Below are 16,785 nucleotides of genomic sequence, written 5' to 3' on the forward strand. Positions count from 1 at the left end.
GAAGAAATCGACGATGACAATCGAACCAACTTGTCTTCCTCCCATTCTTCAGTTGAAACGCATCTGTCGCTCCATTACAATATGGACAAGCTAATCTCCCATGTGTAGTCCATCCCGACAACATCCCATAGGCAGGAAAGTCACTTATGGTCCACAAAAGCATCGCTCGCATCGTGAAATTCGTCTTCATTGAGCAGTCATACGTCCTCTCCCCTGTTGACCACAAATCCTTCAACTCTTTTATCAGTGGTTGCAGGAAAACATCCAACGACCTTTTAGGATGTTTCGGACCAGGTATTAATATGGTCAAGAATAGCAACTCCCGTTGCATGCACATCTCCGGTGGCAGGTTGTATGGCGTAAGAAAGACTGGCCACAATGAATATTGTCTCCCTGACATTCCGAATGGACTAAATCCATCTGTGCATAATCCGAGATACACATTCCGGATATTGCTCGCGAATTCCGGATGTACTTTGTTAAAATGTTTCCAGGCTCTTGCATCTGATGGATGTGTCATCTCACCATCCGTCTGAGTATGCTCGGCATGCCATCTCATCTTTCCAGCAGTCTGCTCTGATTGGTACAATCTTTTCAATTTGTCTGTAATTGGTAGGTACCACATCCTTTGGTACGGTACCCTATTACGTCCCCGTCCTTGCGGCTTGAATCGTGGCTTCTTGCAGAATCGACATTCTTCTAACTTCTCATCATTTCCCCAGTAGATCATCCAGTTGTCGATGCAAACATCTATCATCTCCGAAGGCAACCCAAGACTATAAACCAGTTTCTGAATCTCATAATAAGAATCAGCAGACACATTGTCTTCCGGCAAATACTCTTTAAACAAGTCTGCCCATTCATTCATGCAACTTTCAGGTAGATTGTGATCAGTTTTAATATTCATCATTCTAGCAGCCAACGACAATTTAGAGAGACCTTCTCTACAACCACTGTAAAGTGGTTGATTCGCCGCATTTAACATTTCATAAAAAAAATTTGCATCTATGTTAGGTTCTTCATCTTCATCATGAGCTACGAATGCATCAGTTACCATATCATGAACCCTATCAAAATCTACCATCTGCTCCTCCTGATGGTAACTATGTTCATTATGCAAATGATGAGCAACCGGTTCTTCCTGAAAATTGCTATTACTACTACTAGCTTCATTCTGATCATAATTATTATAACCTTCTCCATGTTGAAACCAGATATAGTAATTTGGCGTGAAACCTCTATTTATTAAATGCTTCCAAACATTTTCACGATTTGCCAATTTCGAATTGTTGCATTTCCGACATGGACAGAACATCTTACCGCTTTCTAGGGCGAGCGGTGTGGAATCTGCTTGATGCATAAATGTCTCCAGTCCCGCAATGTATTCTTTCGTCACTCTCCCGTTAGCATCTCTATGCATATACATCCACCTCCGCAACTCGTAGACATTCCCGGAGCCTGACATTTTTTTCCTTTCACGTTTTTCTTTTTTTTTGTTCTTGTTGGTGTGTTTAAAATGATGTTGAAACTCCATATTTATAGAAAATTTTCGAATCTGGTAGTTGAAGTTTTGCGATGAATTTACGAGGAATAGGTAGGTAGCAAAAAAAACGTGCTTTAAAATTCCTCGTTAAGTTCAGTAAAACATTTCCTCGTAAAGAAGACGCCAATTTACGTCGGTTTAACAAGAAATGTATATTTCCTAATTTCCTCGTAAATATAATGCAAGTTTTACGTTGTGTTTACGAGGAAAGATGATTTCTTTGTTAAAACCACGTAAGGTTACGTGGGTTTTACAACGAAATATTTTCTTCGTTACCTTACGAGGAAATAACGACCTTCTCTTCTTTCTTTGTAGTTTCCTCGTAAAGTCGTCGTAATATTACGAGGATTATATTTCCTCGTTAATTTTCCTCGCTAAAATGCTGTTTTCTTGTAGTGTTTCAATCATTTAATACTTAACAAAAACAATTTTATAAATAGCATATATATATATACAATCATATCTAATTTTAAATTTATTGAATATTCTCAAATCTAGGTTAGAAATTATTGTTAATAATTATTTGATTTCGTTTGATCTATATAGAGGGCTGTTCACTTTCACAATATAAATTTCCACGTGTATCAATTTTTTTACTAATTTTTCTTTTATGGATTTTAACTAAATTTACATTATTTTGAACACACTAAGCATGACAACCGTAGATACTAAGATTTTCATTCATGAAATACATTGATTTAATTTTTCATTTTTCTCAAAATAATAAATCAGAACATTGTTTTCAATTTTTAGAAATGAATTAAACATTTTTGAGAAAAAAAAAATACAAATATATTTTTGTAAAATTTAAATGATTTTAGTCACTCAAATAAACTCAAACCGGTCTAAATAGATGACCAATACAATTACATAAATTTGAATGGATAAAATTATCAAGAACTTAAAAGTAAATGAGTTCAAAAGGTCGAAACGTAAATGTATTCGCTAAAAATGAGATAAATTTAAATAAGGTAGATCTTACTATTTTAAAATCCTTAACAAAGCATTTTATGGATTCTTATTAGATTTTTACAATGTATAATATTTTGCGCTTTGAAATTGCGGATAAAAATCTAGTATATCTTAAAACTTAAAACGACCTACAACCCTTAACCGAAGTAAAAAAAAAATCAAAACCAACTTTAAATGGGTTTACACGTATTCTTATCCTACTTTTAATGGGTTTAGTAAGAAACTCCTAAAGATCCAAATCTTGGTAAATCAAAATATTTAACCAAGTGGTATGTCTTTTTCGCTGTCCATGGGTCGAATCCTCTTCTTCTTGAACAAACTTGATTAAAAGTCCAAGAGCTTCTTTTAAAGCCTTAGCCTTTGATCTCGTGATTGGTTCAGCTGCACAAACAAGTGAACATTATTTTAGATCTTCAGTATTTCTTTGGGCCGTAGAAGCCTTATCTCAACCACCAAATGAATAAGCATGTTCCGAAGACGCTCTAACTCGTTAATTTTCTTTTTTCAGGTTCATTTTGTCGAGAGCAAAGTTCTCCTAGAAGTTCTTTTCCAGCTCCGGACAGAGCCAGCTCAGAGCATAGAGCAAGGGGGCGTAGGCCCCGGGGCCCAAACGTTTTTTTCCTAAAATAGTGTTAAAATGGGGTCTAGATTTTTTAAAAAATTATGTATCAGGACCCAAAAATTTTAAATTACCTATAAATATATGTAAAAATAATATCAAAAAATATTTTGCCCAAGAGCCCATGGATTCTTTGAGCCGACCCTGGCTCCGGAATGTCTTCATCTATCTCCAACTCTCTTCTCGTCATTTCATCAGCAAAGTTCTGTCTATCCCAGTGCTTAACTCGTCTGTATCCCGGACACCCTTCTTTGTTCGATCCACTCTCAAGTGGTTCACCCAACTAGTAGCTGCAGTTCGTCTAGATCAAGCCTCAAAACACTTTCTTGGTCAACTTGCTAATTTGATTCAATGATAGCCGCATCATGTGAGGATTTATCTATTGTTTGCCGGTTCTTGATCTCTTAGATTCTTACAATCAAAGGTTTTGTAACCGTGAAATGTAGGATATCCCTATATATTAATTCCGGAGCATTATAACATTTTTTGTAGTCACGTATTATCACGAGAATTATTCTCAGAATTGTTAGAAAATAGGTTGATCCATGTAAATATATATACTATATTTTTATAAAATAACTATTAAATGAATTAGTAGTGTACAAAATAATATTTTCTATTCTTTTTAAATAAAAATACGGAATTACCTAATATTATTAACATATATATCAAAATTAATGATTATGAATAAGAAATGTTTGATAACAATTTTTTAATTCTCTATAATTTTCATTTAATTTCATATGTTAAAATAAATTAAACAATCACATTAATTAATAAAAATACTTAGATTTTTCTGTATATGTTATATTTCTAATTTTTTTAAACAACTATAAATTACTAAAAATGGTAAAAGATCACATTGAAAATTTTGTGATCAATAGTAACATTTTTTTAGTTCAGCCTAAAAGAATATACAAAATACATAAGATGTTTTTAAATTCTCCAAACTACTTAGAAATATATAAAATAGTAAAAGTTATAAATTTAAAATAGCTAAACGTTACTCAAAATACCAAAAATACTGAAAATGTCTATTCATTTTCTATCCAAAGATTTAATCTAAACCAATTTTTATGTTAAGTTTTAAGTCTTTTGGTATACATTATTCAAATTTATATGTTACATATTATTTTTATTTTTAGATTTTGAGAAATTTAAAGTATATGGATTTTTTTTTTAATTAAATGGGTTATCCGGACCTAAACACAAACAGAACATGCAATGATTTGAACCAAACCTGTAAAAATCTGAACCTAACCTAACCGAACCAAATAGTACCCGCATATCATTCCTAATCAAATGTAAAAAAGTTATTAATAACAAAATATGTATTATTTAAAATATTTAGATACAATATATTTTAAAAAAAAACTTACTCTATGTAAGGTGCGGATCATCATCTATTAATATAATAAAGTGTTTTTTGTCAACTTTTGGTTTTATTAAAACCATGCCCAATGGGCCATACAAGAAGTTCAAGAATTTTAGATTATACAATCAACCCACAGTAAGTCCAAAAATAAAGATAATGATTAACATAAACCTAACACGTGTATACTACGTGTATGCTTCTTGGACGCACCGCTTCTTTGGACATAGAAAGAGAAATGTCGCCGGTACTTTGCCGATCAACCGCGTTAATCATCTCTGATTCCACTCGAACTGCTTGTTTGCTCCGATCTCCTTCAATCGCCATCTATTCAACAAGGATTTCATCTGCAAATATTAGGGTGAAACTTCATGGAAGAAGCTTTAGTAAGATTGAGACAGAACGTTGTCAGAACGCTTGTCGTACGACAGCTCCAGCTCTTCTATTTCTGCTTCAAATTTACTAGCATCTTCTGACTCTCTATCTTGATCATCATGGAAACTAAACTTTCTTTATTTGCGAAAATTTATTCTTATTCTGAATCAAGAGTTGAGTATGCCAATAAGAAGAAAATCAATCCTCAAAAACAGATGTAATACGAGTGAAGAATAGAAGGAGGAGAGTTAAGAACACAACAAAAGAGATCGGACCAAGCCGAAATTCCGCAATTTGATCGGACAAAGCCGAAATATTTTATTCCGCTAACCGGAAGACTAGTATCGCCAAGCGAAGAAAACTATCGATCTATAGATCAAAAGGATATGAGTAATATGATACAAGGAAACAAAACAAAAGAGCCTGGGTGGTGACCGGTGGCGAACTGTTCACCGCCACAGTACACTTTTGTAATCTAGAGAGAAGATGGAGGTTTTAAGAGAGAGAATTGTTTTGCTTACTTCGTTTTCACAAATTAGTAATATAATAAGAGTTTCATATAATAAAGTGTTAAAAATTAGTTTCGACAAGGTAGACTAGTGTAAAAAATATTTTTTTTTTGTGACCTTCGTAAAAAAAATAATAGTCAAAATGAAATGACAAAAAAAAAAACAAAAACAAAACTGTGCCTCTCACAACAGCCATTTAGAGAGAAGCACGATTATTTATTTTCCTCCCTATTTCTAAAATACTTCGTGACGCTTGGTCTCTTCCTACACGCGCGGCTTGTTTTTATCACGCGCCACCGCAAAAATCTAGTCCTTCCATTTCAACTTTGTCCCTCTTATCTTTTTCTTCTTTTCTCGCTCACTTTTACTTTCCTTCTTCTGTCTTTTTCAACTTTTTTTATTTTCCTTAAGATCTCGGAAACCTAAAGAAAGAGAGGAATCTAGGGTTTATGAGTAAGAAGAGGTGGTTCTGATGATAAAATCGTCTTCCTCGCAATGGGAGGAGTAACTTCATCAATCGCCGCCAAATTCGCTTTCTTCCCGCCAACCCCACCTTCTTACGGTTTGATTACCGACGACAGCTCCTCCTCCGTTGACCGATTGTACATTACCGATGTTCCTCGCCGCGATGACGTTGACGTCCTGAAGCTACGCACTCGCCGTGGCAACGAGATCGTTGCTATTTACGTCAAACACCCTAAAGCTAATTGTACGCTTCTCTATTCCCATGGGAACGCCGCTGATTTGGGTCAGATGTTTGAGCTTTTCGTCGAGCTTAGCAGCCGCCTCCGTGTTAATCTCATGGGGTACCACTCTCTCTCTCTCTCTATTACAAGACTTCATTGCCATATTTGTCATTTGTGAAATTGATTTAAAGCTTTTGGTTTCTTTGGATTTGGTTATTTAATGTTAACAGTGTAATAATGACAAATCTATGTGTTGTTGTTGACCTGAATGGATTTAATTTCACAATATTCATAAATGTATATTTTGGTTTCCTTGCATCATTTCTTGAAGTAGCATAAGCTTTTTCGCTTTTACTTGCCTTCTCGCAGTGTTCTTAGGTGATAGTTCTTTTAATCCGTCCTTTGGTTTTGTCCTCTGCCAGGTATGATTACTCTGGCTATGGTCAATCTACTGGAAAGGTAGTTTCCATAATCTATTTTTTTTTTTTCATTTCGAAATAACAAATATCAAATTTATAGATTCCAGATATTGTGTTTCTAATGGATTTCAAATTTTGGTACTTGAATCAGGCAAGCGAATGTAACACATATGCTGATATAGATGCATCGTATAACTGCCTGAAAGAACATTACGGTGTAAAAGATGATCAACTGATATTATATGGTCAGTCTGTTGGTAGTGGACCCACGATTGATTTAGCTTCGCGCACGCCTAATTTAAGAGGAGTTGTTTTGCATAGCCCTATTCTCTCTGGGATGAGAGTTCTGTACCCGGTTAAACGAACATATTGGTTTGACATTTACAAGGTAAGTTAGTAGACAGACATTTAGCCATCTTTGTCTCTGGTTTCTATGTATTAAATGCTTATACATGAACAATTCCTCGTTTCAGAATATCGACAAGATCGGTTCTGTTTCCTGTCCTATCTTAGTCATCCATGTGAGTAATGCTCATTTCTAAATATTGTATTTTTTCCCTTTTTTCTCTCTTTCATTACTGTCATCCATTGCCTCCACAGTTTCTTGCGATGAACTAAAACTTGTAGGTTTATAGGACCATTTTGACAAGAAAATGTTTGGTGAAAATGATCTGTCTTTTCTTATAACATCACTTTTTATCTAATTTTCTCCCGGTAACGTCAACTAGTTGAAGAAATCATTGAGATGTTAAACTCTTGTTGTTTGGTATTTTAGGGAACTGCAGATGAAGTAGTTGATTGGTCTCATGGGAAACAACTCTGGGAACTTTCCAAAGAAAAGTATGAACCTCTATGGGTCTCTGGAGGAGGACACTGCAATCTTGAACTCTATCCAGAGTTCATCAAACATCTGAAGAAGTTTGTAATATATATTTCTAAACCCAAGGGACCAAGAGACGGTTCAAACAAAACGAATGCAACAGACGCAACCAAGGACCAGAGCAAGCCTTCAGAGAATGGACGTGCTGACACGTTTCAACTGGGCTGCTGCCTTCCGGAAGTTTCCAGAAACAGTGTTGACAGTCAGCTTGAGAAATCTAAGAAGACTAATAAACCTGAGAAGTCTCGGATGAGTGTTGATAGGTTTAGAAGGAAAAAAGGTCTGGTCTGGTGACATAAAACTGGTCTAAGCAACGATCAAAAACAGGTTATTTGTTGTACCACTTGTTTCTGTAATACTATCTATTTTTGTTTCTGCATAAGTTGTGATGATGTGTGTGTGTGTATTTTATCTCTCTTTTGTTGTATGTATTCTGACGGACATATCAAACTCAAAAGTCCTAGATTTTGTTACTTGGAGTGTTAAAAAATGCTGTGGTGACTGAGTAGTTTGACAGCTTAAACTGAAACAAATTGCAGCAATCAATGTCTTTGTGTATCTGGTGATTGATGTTTCTATGTTATATTTTTAGTTTTAACATGTATATATGTATTATAATCTTTTTACAAAATAATAAAAAGTCATCTTTTATATATCATAGATCCGAAACCAAAAGGGAATGGTAGACGCTCCGTCTTCTCTCTTCTTCTTGAGAGAGAAAGTGAGTGTTGTGGTGGTTCCCCGACGGTGATTTTCTCAGTTTTTGGTTCCGGGTGACGGGTCTTCTTTCAATCCGTCGGCGCCGGCTTATGTTTTCCGGAGGCGGAGGTTCGTTCAACTCTGTACTGTCGGCTTTATCTTTAGCGCTGTCGTCTTCTTCTCTTTGAAGACGAAGCTGTCTGGTTTGTTTGGAGCTCAGGGTTCCCGATTGCAAATGGTTCCGATGGTTGGATTTGAGGTGGTGGTACGTTTCGGCTCCGGATGAGATCTCAAGGCAGGCTTGATGAAGCTGTCCGGAGGGGCAAGTATTGGTGACGACGATGGGCGCGGTGGTTTGTCGACGGCGAGTCTCGGCGAAACAAGTTTCGTTTCGTTTTCTCCGGTGAAAATCCCGGCCGTTGGTTCGTGAAGGGATGGATAGATGACGCGTGTCTCATGCGATCGGTGGATCGGAGCGCATGGTCGGTTTGGAGAGCCCAGTGGACACGTGGTGTTGTGAGTGACGCGTGGTAGCGGTTGTGGACTTTACACCGTTTTTTAGTCCCATTTTGTTGGGCTAATGGTTAAGTTGTAATCGGGCCTTGATGGTCCTTTGTTGGGTGTTTTTGGGCTTGGTCCGCTTTTTGGACCTTATTCTTTTAATAAAATACTAGATTTTGACCCGCTCTTTTAAAGCGCGGGTTTATTTTCCTTTATTTTTTTTTAAATTGACAAATATTTAATAAATGTCATATTTTCATATATTTGTTTTTTTATAAAAAATTTAAGCTTTTTATCTTTCTTTATCGTGTTTCATTTTAAATGAATATAGACCTAATCACAATATCCGGACCCGAAGAACCAACCCAAAACCGACCCAAAAATCAGGGTCCCGAACCCGATCAGACCCGGGGTAAATATCCGAATGAATTCTAAATTGCTATATCCGAAGAACCGATCCGAACCCGATCCGAATCGAGAATCAAATGAGTACCCGAAGATACCCGAAATGTGAATATATATCTAAAAATATATGTTATAATTATATTTATAATTATTTTAATATTTTAAATTAATATCATAAGTTAACTATAGTAGTCATTTTTAGTACTTTTGAGTATTTGGATAAAATATGATAGTTTGGATAAAAGTTTATCCAAAAAAACTGTATAGAATGGATATTTTTGGTTACTTTTGAGTAATTTGGATACAAAAAATTGAATCGAATCGGATACGTTGGTTACTCTGAGTATAAATAACCGAACCCGTTTTAAATATTTTGGTTATTTGGTTATTTTCAGGTTCTTATGCATGAGAACCGAACCCACCCGGATCCGGAAAGATCCGATTCGAACCCAATCCGAAAAAATAAAATTGAATGTGATTTGTTAATTGGCCCAAATGGCCCAAAAGAGATGATGTGGGCAATGGGCTGGATTTAAAAAAATGACCCAATATAGTTTTGTTATTAATATTACTTGATTACCCTTAATGAAATATGCAATGTTATTAAAGAAAGGGGTATTTTTAGTAAAAAAACCAATAGGATCCTGCTTTAATAGTATAGATACTAATAGACGGAAAAAAAAAAGTTCCGAAACCAAAAAACTTGGGTATTTGGGTCGGTATTCAGGGTCTGATTCAAATCACTCTTTGGACTTCGGAAGAAGGTACTAGATTTTAAATCGTAAAAGCGCAGAATATTATATATCGTAAAAATTTAATAAAAAATTATCAAATGTTTTATTAAAACTGATAAAATGGTAGATTCACCTTATTTAAGTCTGTCTCATTTTTGGCGAACACATTTATGTGTCGACTTTTTGAATTTATTTACTTTTAAGTTTTCAATAAGTTTATCCATTTAAATTCATATAATTGTATTGGTCATCTATTTAGACCGATTTGGATTTATTTTGAGTGACTAAAATCATTTAGTTTTTACAAAAATATATTTGTATTTTTTTCTTAAAAATGTTTAATTCATTTCTAAAATTTGAAAACAACGTTTAGATTTATTATTTTGAGAAAAATAAAAAATAAAATCAATGTAATTCATGTGTAGAAATCTTAGTATCTACGGTTGTCATACTTAGTGTGTTCAAAATAATGTAAATTTAGTTAAAAACAATAAAAAATAGTAAAAAAATTGATACACGTGAAAATTTGCATTGTGAAAGTGAATCACCCTCTACATAGATCAAACAAAAGCAAATAATTATACAAAATAATTTCTAACCTAGGTTTGAGAATATTAAATAAATTTAAAATTAGATATGATTGTATATTTTTTTTTGGCATAGATATGATTGTATTATATATATATATATATATATATATATATATGTGTGTGTGTGTGTGTATGTATGTTATTTGTAAAATAATTTTTGTTAAGTATTAAATAATTGAAAGATTAAAATCTTTTTAATTAGCTAAATATTAGGTAATTTAATGTAATACCTACGATTTATAAATAAACTCATATGTATCATGTTTTTGTAAATTCATTTATTAAAACTAATTATATTTATGAGTGAAAAAAGACATTAGATGTAATTAAAAGGTTATTTCAAGTTTTAATTCATATTGGTACTTCAACTTTAATAATATAGATAGGAAAACACGTTTAGCTATTTTAGTATTTATATTGTTATTATTTTTAGGAAATACCTTGGAGTCTGAATTATATAGGGATTTTAAAAGTTAAAATATACTGACTATTTTTAATATTGTTTTTTTAATGATGAGACTCGGTGACCATAATTTGGAAAATCTTTTTAACTATATTTATATTTTCCAAAATCTTTTTAAATGATAATGATTGTTGTCAAAATTAATAATTCTAGGATTAGCTAAAATTTTAAAGAATAATCGACATGCCATATATATAGTTTTCCATATGTTGTAATTAAAATGTGGTATTATCTTGTAAATATGATAAAAACCCGAGGGCAGAATCCTAAATTTTTAAAATAGGATCCTCCTTTAATATTATGGATTTAAAAAAATTGGTTCAGATTTAAGTCGGTTTTTCCGGTTTCGGTCGGTCTTGAACTACAATTAATATCTATGTAAAATATTTGTAATTTTCAGGTATGTAAACAGTCCGACTGTTTGGATATTTAGAATCCAAACAAACTAAAGTACTTGAATCTCATCAAAATTTAGTTGAAATCCGTTATAATTATCTATAATTCTGTAAAATAAGAAAGACAAACTATTAGTAACTGAAATTAAATATTTTAAACTCTAAATTTGATATTTAAAGTTTCTTATTATTTGAAACTATTACAAAATTAATGATGAAGATTGTAAAAAAAGAGATATTACAAATAAATCATAAATTAAAATGTAAGCCATAAACACACATGTAGTCATACTCTTAGATAAATATTCATGTATTTAGATCAGGTATGAGTCGGTTTTTATCACATATATTCTGGTCGCTTTTTTACGGTTTCAGATTTATTTGCATTGGTTCTTTTAGGTTCTGGTTCTTTTAGGTAGAGGAATTTTAGATCCAACAAGATATTTGTAAATTTTTTGTTCGGTTTCGGAACAGATATTTTTGGGTCGATTCCGATTCAGATTTTTGGGACTGGGTAAAATGCATATAGGCCTAATACAATTGCCAAAAATCTCAACTTACATATAAATCGAAATAATATTCAATTTCTATTTAAGCCATTTTAGTTTTAACTTTTAAAATTTCTTCCCTTTAATTTTTGTTTTATGTTGTGTTGAGAAAGTCATTTTAAATACGTAAAAATCAACACTTGAATCAATGTAACGGTTGACAATTCTTGTATCTGAAACGCATGGTCAACAAAAATCAACGTTTAAGATGAACAAATTTTAAAGGGGAAAATCTCATAAAAAACCCTCAAAGTGTCACATACTAGCACTTTAAATCTTGAAGGTCTTTCACTAGCACTTTTAACCTTCAAAGTGACATTTGTATCATAAAAAACTTCCAAAACAAAAAGTTGACCGGTTCAGCAGGTAATTTTTCAAAAATAATTATTTAATTAATAAAAGAAACAAAATAAATAAATAAAAAATCCAAAAAATAAATTAAAATCGAATCTTTTAATAAAATTTACAAAATAAAAAAATAAAAAAAAATCAAATTAAAATTTTAGAAAATTAAATAATTTTAACAAAATAAAAATAACTAAACTTTTAATAATAAATAAAATTAAAGTTAAATAGAGGAGAACTAAATAAAAAGTTCAATTTAAAAAAAATAGAAAATTCAAAATAGTTGTTTTAATTAAAATATTTTTTCAAACAATATATCATATCATCGTGGGCAATAACAATTTCAAAATCGTAAAATTTAATAAAAACTCATAAATTAAATAAAAATCAGAAAATTAGAAAAAAATCAGAAATTTAATTAATATTTAGAAAATTAAAATTCAAACATAAATGAGATCAAATTAAAAACAGAAAAATAAAAACTTCGTATATTTCAAAAAAAAATTGAAAATTCAAAAGTTTGAATTTTTTTTTTTGTCATTTTCAATGATGATTTTAGAAACTATCATTGGAGATATAACAATTATCGTCATTGTCAATGGTTATGTGAGAAAACATCATCTTCACTTGAATTTTGAATTTTGAATTTTCTATTTTCCATTTTTTCAAAAATTTGTGAAGTTTTTATTTAGTTCTTTTCTATTTAAATTTAATCTTCTTTATTTTTAACTTTCTTTTTTATTAATATTTTAGAAAATTATTTAATTTTAAAATATTTATTAAATTTTCTAAAATTTTAATTTGATTTTTTTATTTATTTTATTTTTCTAAATTTTATTAAAATTTTCGATTTTTATTTATTTTTGGATTTTTTATTTTTTTATTTTATTAATTAAATAATTATTTTTGAAAAATTACCTGCTCAACCGGTCAATTTTTTGATACAAATGTCACTTTGAAAGTTAAAAGTGTTAGTGAAAAAACTTCAAGGTTTAAAGTGCTAGTAAGTGACACTTCGAAGGTTTTTTATGCGATTTTCCCAATTTTAAAGTTTGAGATTAAGATAGCTCACATAGAAGTTTATGTTTTCGTTTCATTTTGAAAATATATGAGTTTTAGTGGCGTTATCTCTTTTAGACAAAAAAAAAGGAAAAAATGCCAAAAGATAACAAAAAAACTAAGTTGTTGTCTCTTTGGTATAAAACCATTATTGTCGACGAAAAAATATGACGGCTAGGGTTTTGGGAGGCGATTTTAGGGTTGTGGGGGAGGAAGCGCGAGATGCGACCATGGAGGACATTGGAGGGAAGGAGAGACCGCCGGGTTATCCACCGGATGCTCCGGGGTCATGGGTAAGCAAGGTTGTTGGGTGTAACGAGGGAGGGATGCCAGTACCGGAGGAAGTGGTTGATGAGGAGTTTGTGAAGTCGAGGCTGAGGTTGGAGTTTCCGAATGGTGAGGATGGAGAACCAGAGATTACGATAGGAGAGGAGGTGTTGACGGCTATGAATAACTTGTGGAAGAGTTGCATGATTGTTAGGGTTTTGGGAAGAAACATACCTATCCTAAGTCTAACTCGAAGACTGGAGGAATTATGGAAACCTAAAGGATCGATGCACGTTATGGATCTACCTAGGCACTTCTTTATGGTACGTTTTGAGAAGGAGGAGGAGTATATGGCTGCACTATCGGGTGGCCCATGGAGGGCGTTTGGAAGCTATCTTATGGTACAAGCATGGACTCCGGAGTTTGATCCACTGAAGGATGAGATAGATACGATGCCGGTGTGGGTTCGTATCTCCCATATTCCTGTGAACTTTTACCACAAGACGATATTGATGGGGATTGCTAGGGGGCTAGGAAGACCGATCAGAGTTGATATGACAACGTTGAAGCTGGAAAGAGCTAGATTCGCTAGAGTTTGTGTGGAGGTGAATCTTAATAAACCATTAAAGGGGTCAGTGCTGATTAATGGCGAGAGATACTTCGTTTCATACGAAGGAATTTCTTCTATATGTTCGAAGTGTGGAATGTATGGACACCTAGTACATACATGTCCAAAAAATGATGTAGAGGGGACTATGGTTGTCGTGCCTGCTCAAGAGATCACGAACCATGTGAGTACTGAAGCTAGAGGAAAGGAAACAGGGTTCACGCAAGTGAGACATGCGAGGAAGAAAACTGACCAACAGAGAAGATCAGAGGATCTTATGCGAAGTAACGAGGGGAGAGCTGTGGCGGGAAATATACATAAGGAAGTACAGAGTAATAGTGTGGTGGAGAAAATCAAAGTCTCCAATAGGTTTGGTAGCTTAACTGAAAGTGGGGAGATGGTAGAGCTACAAGATGATACTGAGAAAGAGGACGAGAATAAAGAAAATGAGAATACCGTTGATCCAAATGTTGGAAGTGGAAGCAATGGGCTTGGGAAGGTGATGGCGTTTGCTGCAACTAGGGTCAAAGGAGATCAGACATCAACTCGTATGGGCCTTAAGGAAAAGAAGACTAATCTGAAAAGCCCAAATTTCACAAGGCCGAAACCAAAATCTGTTGGGCCTACGCGTGGCCTAACATATGGCCCAGCGAAAGGCGAGGTTAACTTATCGCTAAGTGGGAAGAGATTGAGAGTGGAGAGGGAGAGTATCGGAAGGCGAGGAGGGGTCTTCACCGGAGAGGGAGGAGGAGATGGAAGCGAGAAAGATCCAGTGCACGGTAGTGAAGGGAGCCTCATACCGGTGCAAATGGAGGTGATAGAGAACCTGAGGAAAGATGGAGCGGAGCTTGGGGAGGAAGAAAGCTCGAAGGGTGTGGAGGCATAACGATTTGCCCCGGTGATTCTGTTAGTTGATAGTCAATTTCTGATGAAGTGCATTCTTTGGAATTGCCGGGGGGCAAATAAACCTCAGTTTCGCCGATCGATTCGATACCTGATGAAGAGATTCAAAACCGACATTCTAGCCGTGTTTGAAACGCATGCTGGTGGAGCAGCAGCGGGTAGAATTTGCCAGGGGCTGGGTTTTGAAAACTCGTTCCGAGTAGATGCGTGTGGTCAAAGTGGTGGTCTGTGGCTACTATGGAGATCGGAAATAGGAGAGCTGGAGGTCGTAAAGTCTTCAGAGCAGTTCATCTATGCTAAAGTAGGAAGTGGAACAGAAGTGATCAACTTGATTGTAGTGTATGCTGCTCCATCTCCAGGCCGTCGGAGTGGATTATGGGAAGAGTTGAAGGAAGTAATCAGTAATGCCGATGGTCCGGTGATCATTGGTGGTGATTTTAATACAATTGTCAGATTGGATGAGAGAAGTGGAGGAAATGGAAGACTGTCTGAAGATTCTTTAACCTTTGGTAATTCGATAAATGATATGTCACTCGTAGATATGGGATTCAGTGGGAATCAGTTTACTTGGAAGAGAGGGAGATCAGCGAGTACTTTTGTGGCTAAGCGGTTAGACAGAGTACTATGTTGCGCCCACTCGCGACTCAAATGGCAGGAGGCAAGAGTAACACATCTGCCTTTTTTGGCCTCGGACTCTTTATTTACAGCTTACACCAGAGGTTCCAGGGAACGCCTGCCGACGCCCGTTTCGTTTCGAAGCGGCATGGTTACAGCACAGCGAGTTCCAAGATTTATTGGCAGCTTCTTGGGACCGAGATATTGATACCAGAGAAGCTCTCGCGAGGCTGGGAGTAAAACTCAAAAAGTGGAATAAAGAAGTTTTTGGGAATGTTCAACAAAGAAAAGAGAATCTAGCTATGGAGATTAAATCGATACAGGAGAGAATCGAGACAGATCTTAGTGATGAGTTGTTGGAGAGAGAGGGTGAGCTTCTCAAAGAGTTTGAAGTAGTGCTGGAACAAGAGGAAGTAATTTGGTTTCAGAAATCGCGGGAGAAATGGGTTGTTTACGGTGATAGAAATACTAAGTTCTTTCACATGTCTACAATCATCAGGAGGAGAAGGAATCGAGTGGATATGCTGAAAAACGATGCGAATCAATGGATATCGAATGCAAAGGAGCTGGAGGCAATTGCAGTAAATTACTTCAAGACTTTATACTCCTTGGAGAATGTGGAGACCGATACACAGAACTTGCCACTGAGAGGTTTTGTGAGCTTGACAAACCAGGACTACGTTGCTTTAAACAGACCTTTCACTGCAGAGGAGGTGGAGATAGCTGTTAGGAAGATGGGTAGTTTTAAAGCGCCAGGACCTGATGGCTTTCAACCAGTGTTTTATCAACGATGCTGGGAGACTGTGGGTCCGTCAGTGATCAGGTTTATAAAGCTATTCTTTGAGACAGGGAAGCTGCCGGAGAACACTAATGATGCTCTTGTAGTGTTAATACCGAAAGTGATGAAACCGGAAAGTATTACACAGTTTCGTCCTATCAGCCTCTGCAATGTGTTGTTCAAAACAATAACGAAAGCTATGGTTGGGAGACTGAAGGGTATTATGAGTAAGCTGATTGGTCCTGCTCAGGCAAGTTTTATCCCAGGCAGATTGAGTGCAGATAATATTGTGGTAGTGCAAGAGGCAGTGCACTCAATGAGAAGGAAGAAGGGAGTAAAAGGTTGGATGCTACTAAAGCTTGACTTGGAGAAAGCTTATGACAGGTTGAGATGGGACTTTTTGGAGGATACACTAAGAGCAGCAGGTTTGTCTGATAGTTGGGTTGCAAGGATTATGCAATGTGTTTCTGGCCATTCGATGAGCATATTGTGAATTGGTGA

At 34.7% G+C, this 16,785-nt stretch overlaps 2 protein-coding genes across 2 annotated transcripts; both read left to right on the plus strand.

Moving 5' to 3' along the window:
* The first annotated feature begins 5,586 nt into the window (after window positions 1-5,586).
* On the plus strand, window positions 5,587-7,848 carry LOC108849530 (uncharacterized). The gene is made up of 5 exons (XM_018623089.2): window positions 5,587-6,196; window positions 6,499-6,535; window positions 6,647-6,883; window positions 6,969-7,016; window positions 7,271-7,848. The coding sequence occupies exons 1-5, from the start codon at window positions 5,886-5,888 to the stop codon at window positions 7,667-7,669; spliced, it is 1,032 nt and encodes a 343-aa protein (XP_018478591.1). The 5' UTR covers window positions 5,587-5,885; the 3' UTR covers window positions 7,670-7,848.
* Window positions 7,849-13,281: 5,433 nt separating this feature from the next.
* LOC108850579 (uncharacterized) lies at window positions 13,282-14,874 on the plus strand. The gene has a single exon (XM_018624089.1). The coding sequence runs from the start codon at window positions 13,282-13,284 to the stop codon at window positions 14,872-14,874; it is 1,593 nt and encodes a 530-aa protein (XP_018479591.1).
* The last annotated feature ends 1,911 nt before the right edge of the window (window positions 14,875-16,785 follow it).

Source organism: Raphanus sativus, chromosome 7, assembly GCF_000801105.2.
Source record: "Raphanus sativus cultivar WK10039 chromosome 7, ASM80110v3, whole genome shotgun sequence".
Lineage (NCBI taxonomy): Eukaryota > Viridiplantae > Streptophyta > Magnoliopsida > Brassicales > Brassicaceae > Raphanus > Raphanus sativus.

Bases quoted from the DNA above. Each gene is read 5' to 3' on its own strand.
- LOC108849530 (XM_018623089.2), top strand. From the start codon at position 5,886: ATGGGAGGAGTAACTTCATCAATCGCCGCCAAATTCGCTTTCTTCCCG. The intron at 6,884-6,968 runs GTAAGTTAGTAG...TCCTCGTTTCAG, and splicing joins ATTGGTTTGACATTTACAAG to AATATCGACAAGATCGGTTC. The intron at 7,017-7,270 runs GTGAGTAATGCT...TTGGTATTTTAG, and splicing joins GTCCTATCTTAGTCATCCAT to GGAACTGCAGATGAAGTAGT.
- LOC108850579 (XM_018624089.1), top strand. From the start codon at position 13,282: ATGACGGCTAGGGTTTTGGGAGGCGATTTTAGGGTTGTGGGGGAGGAA.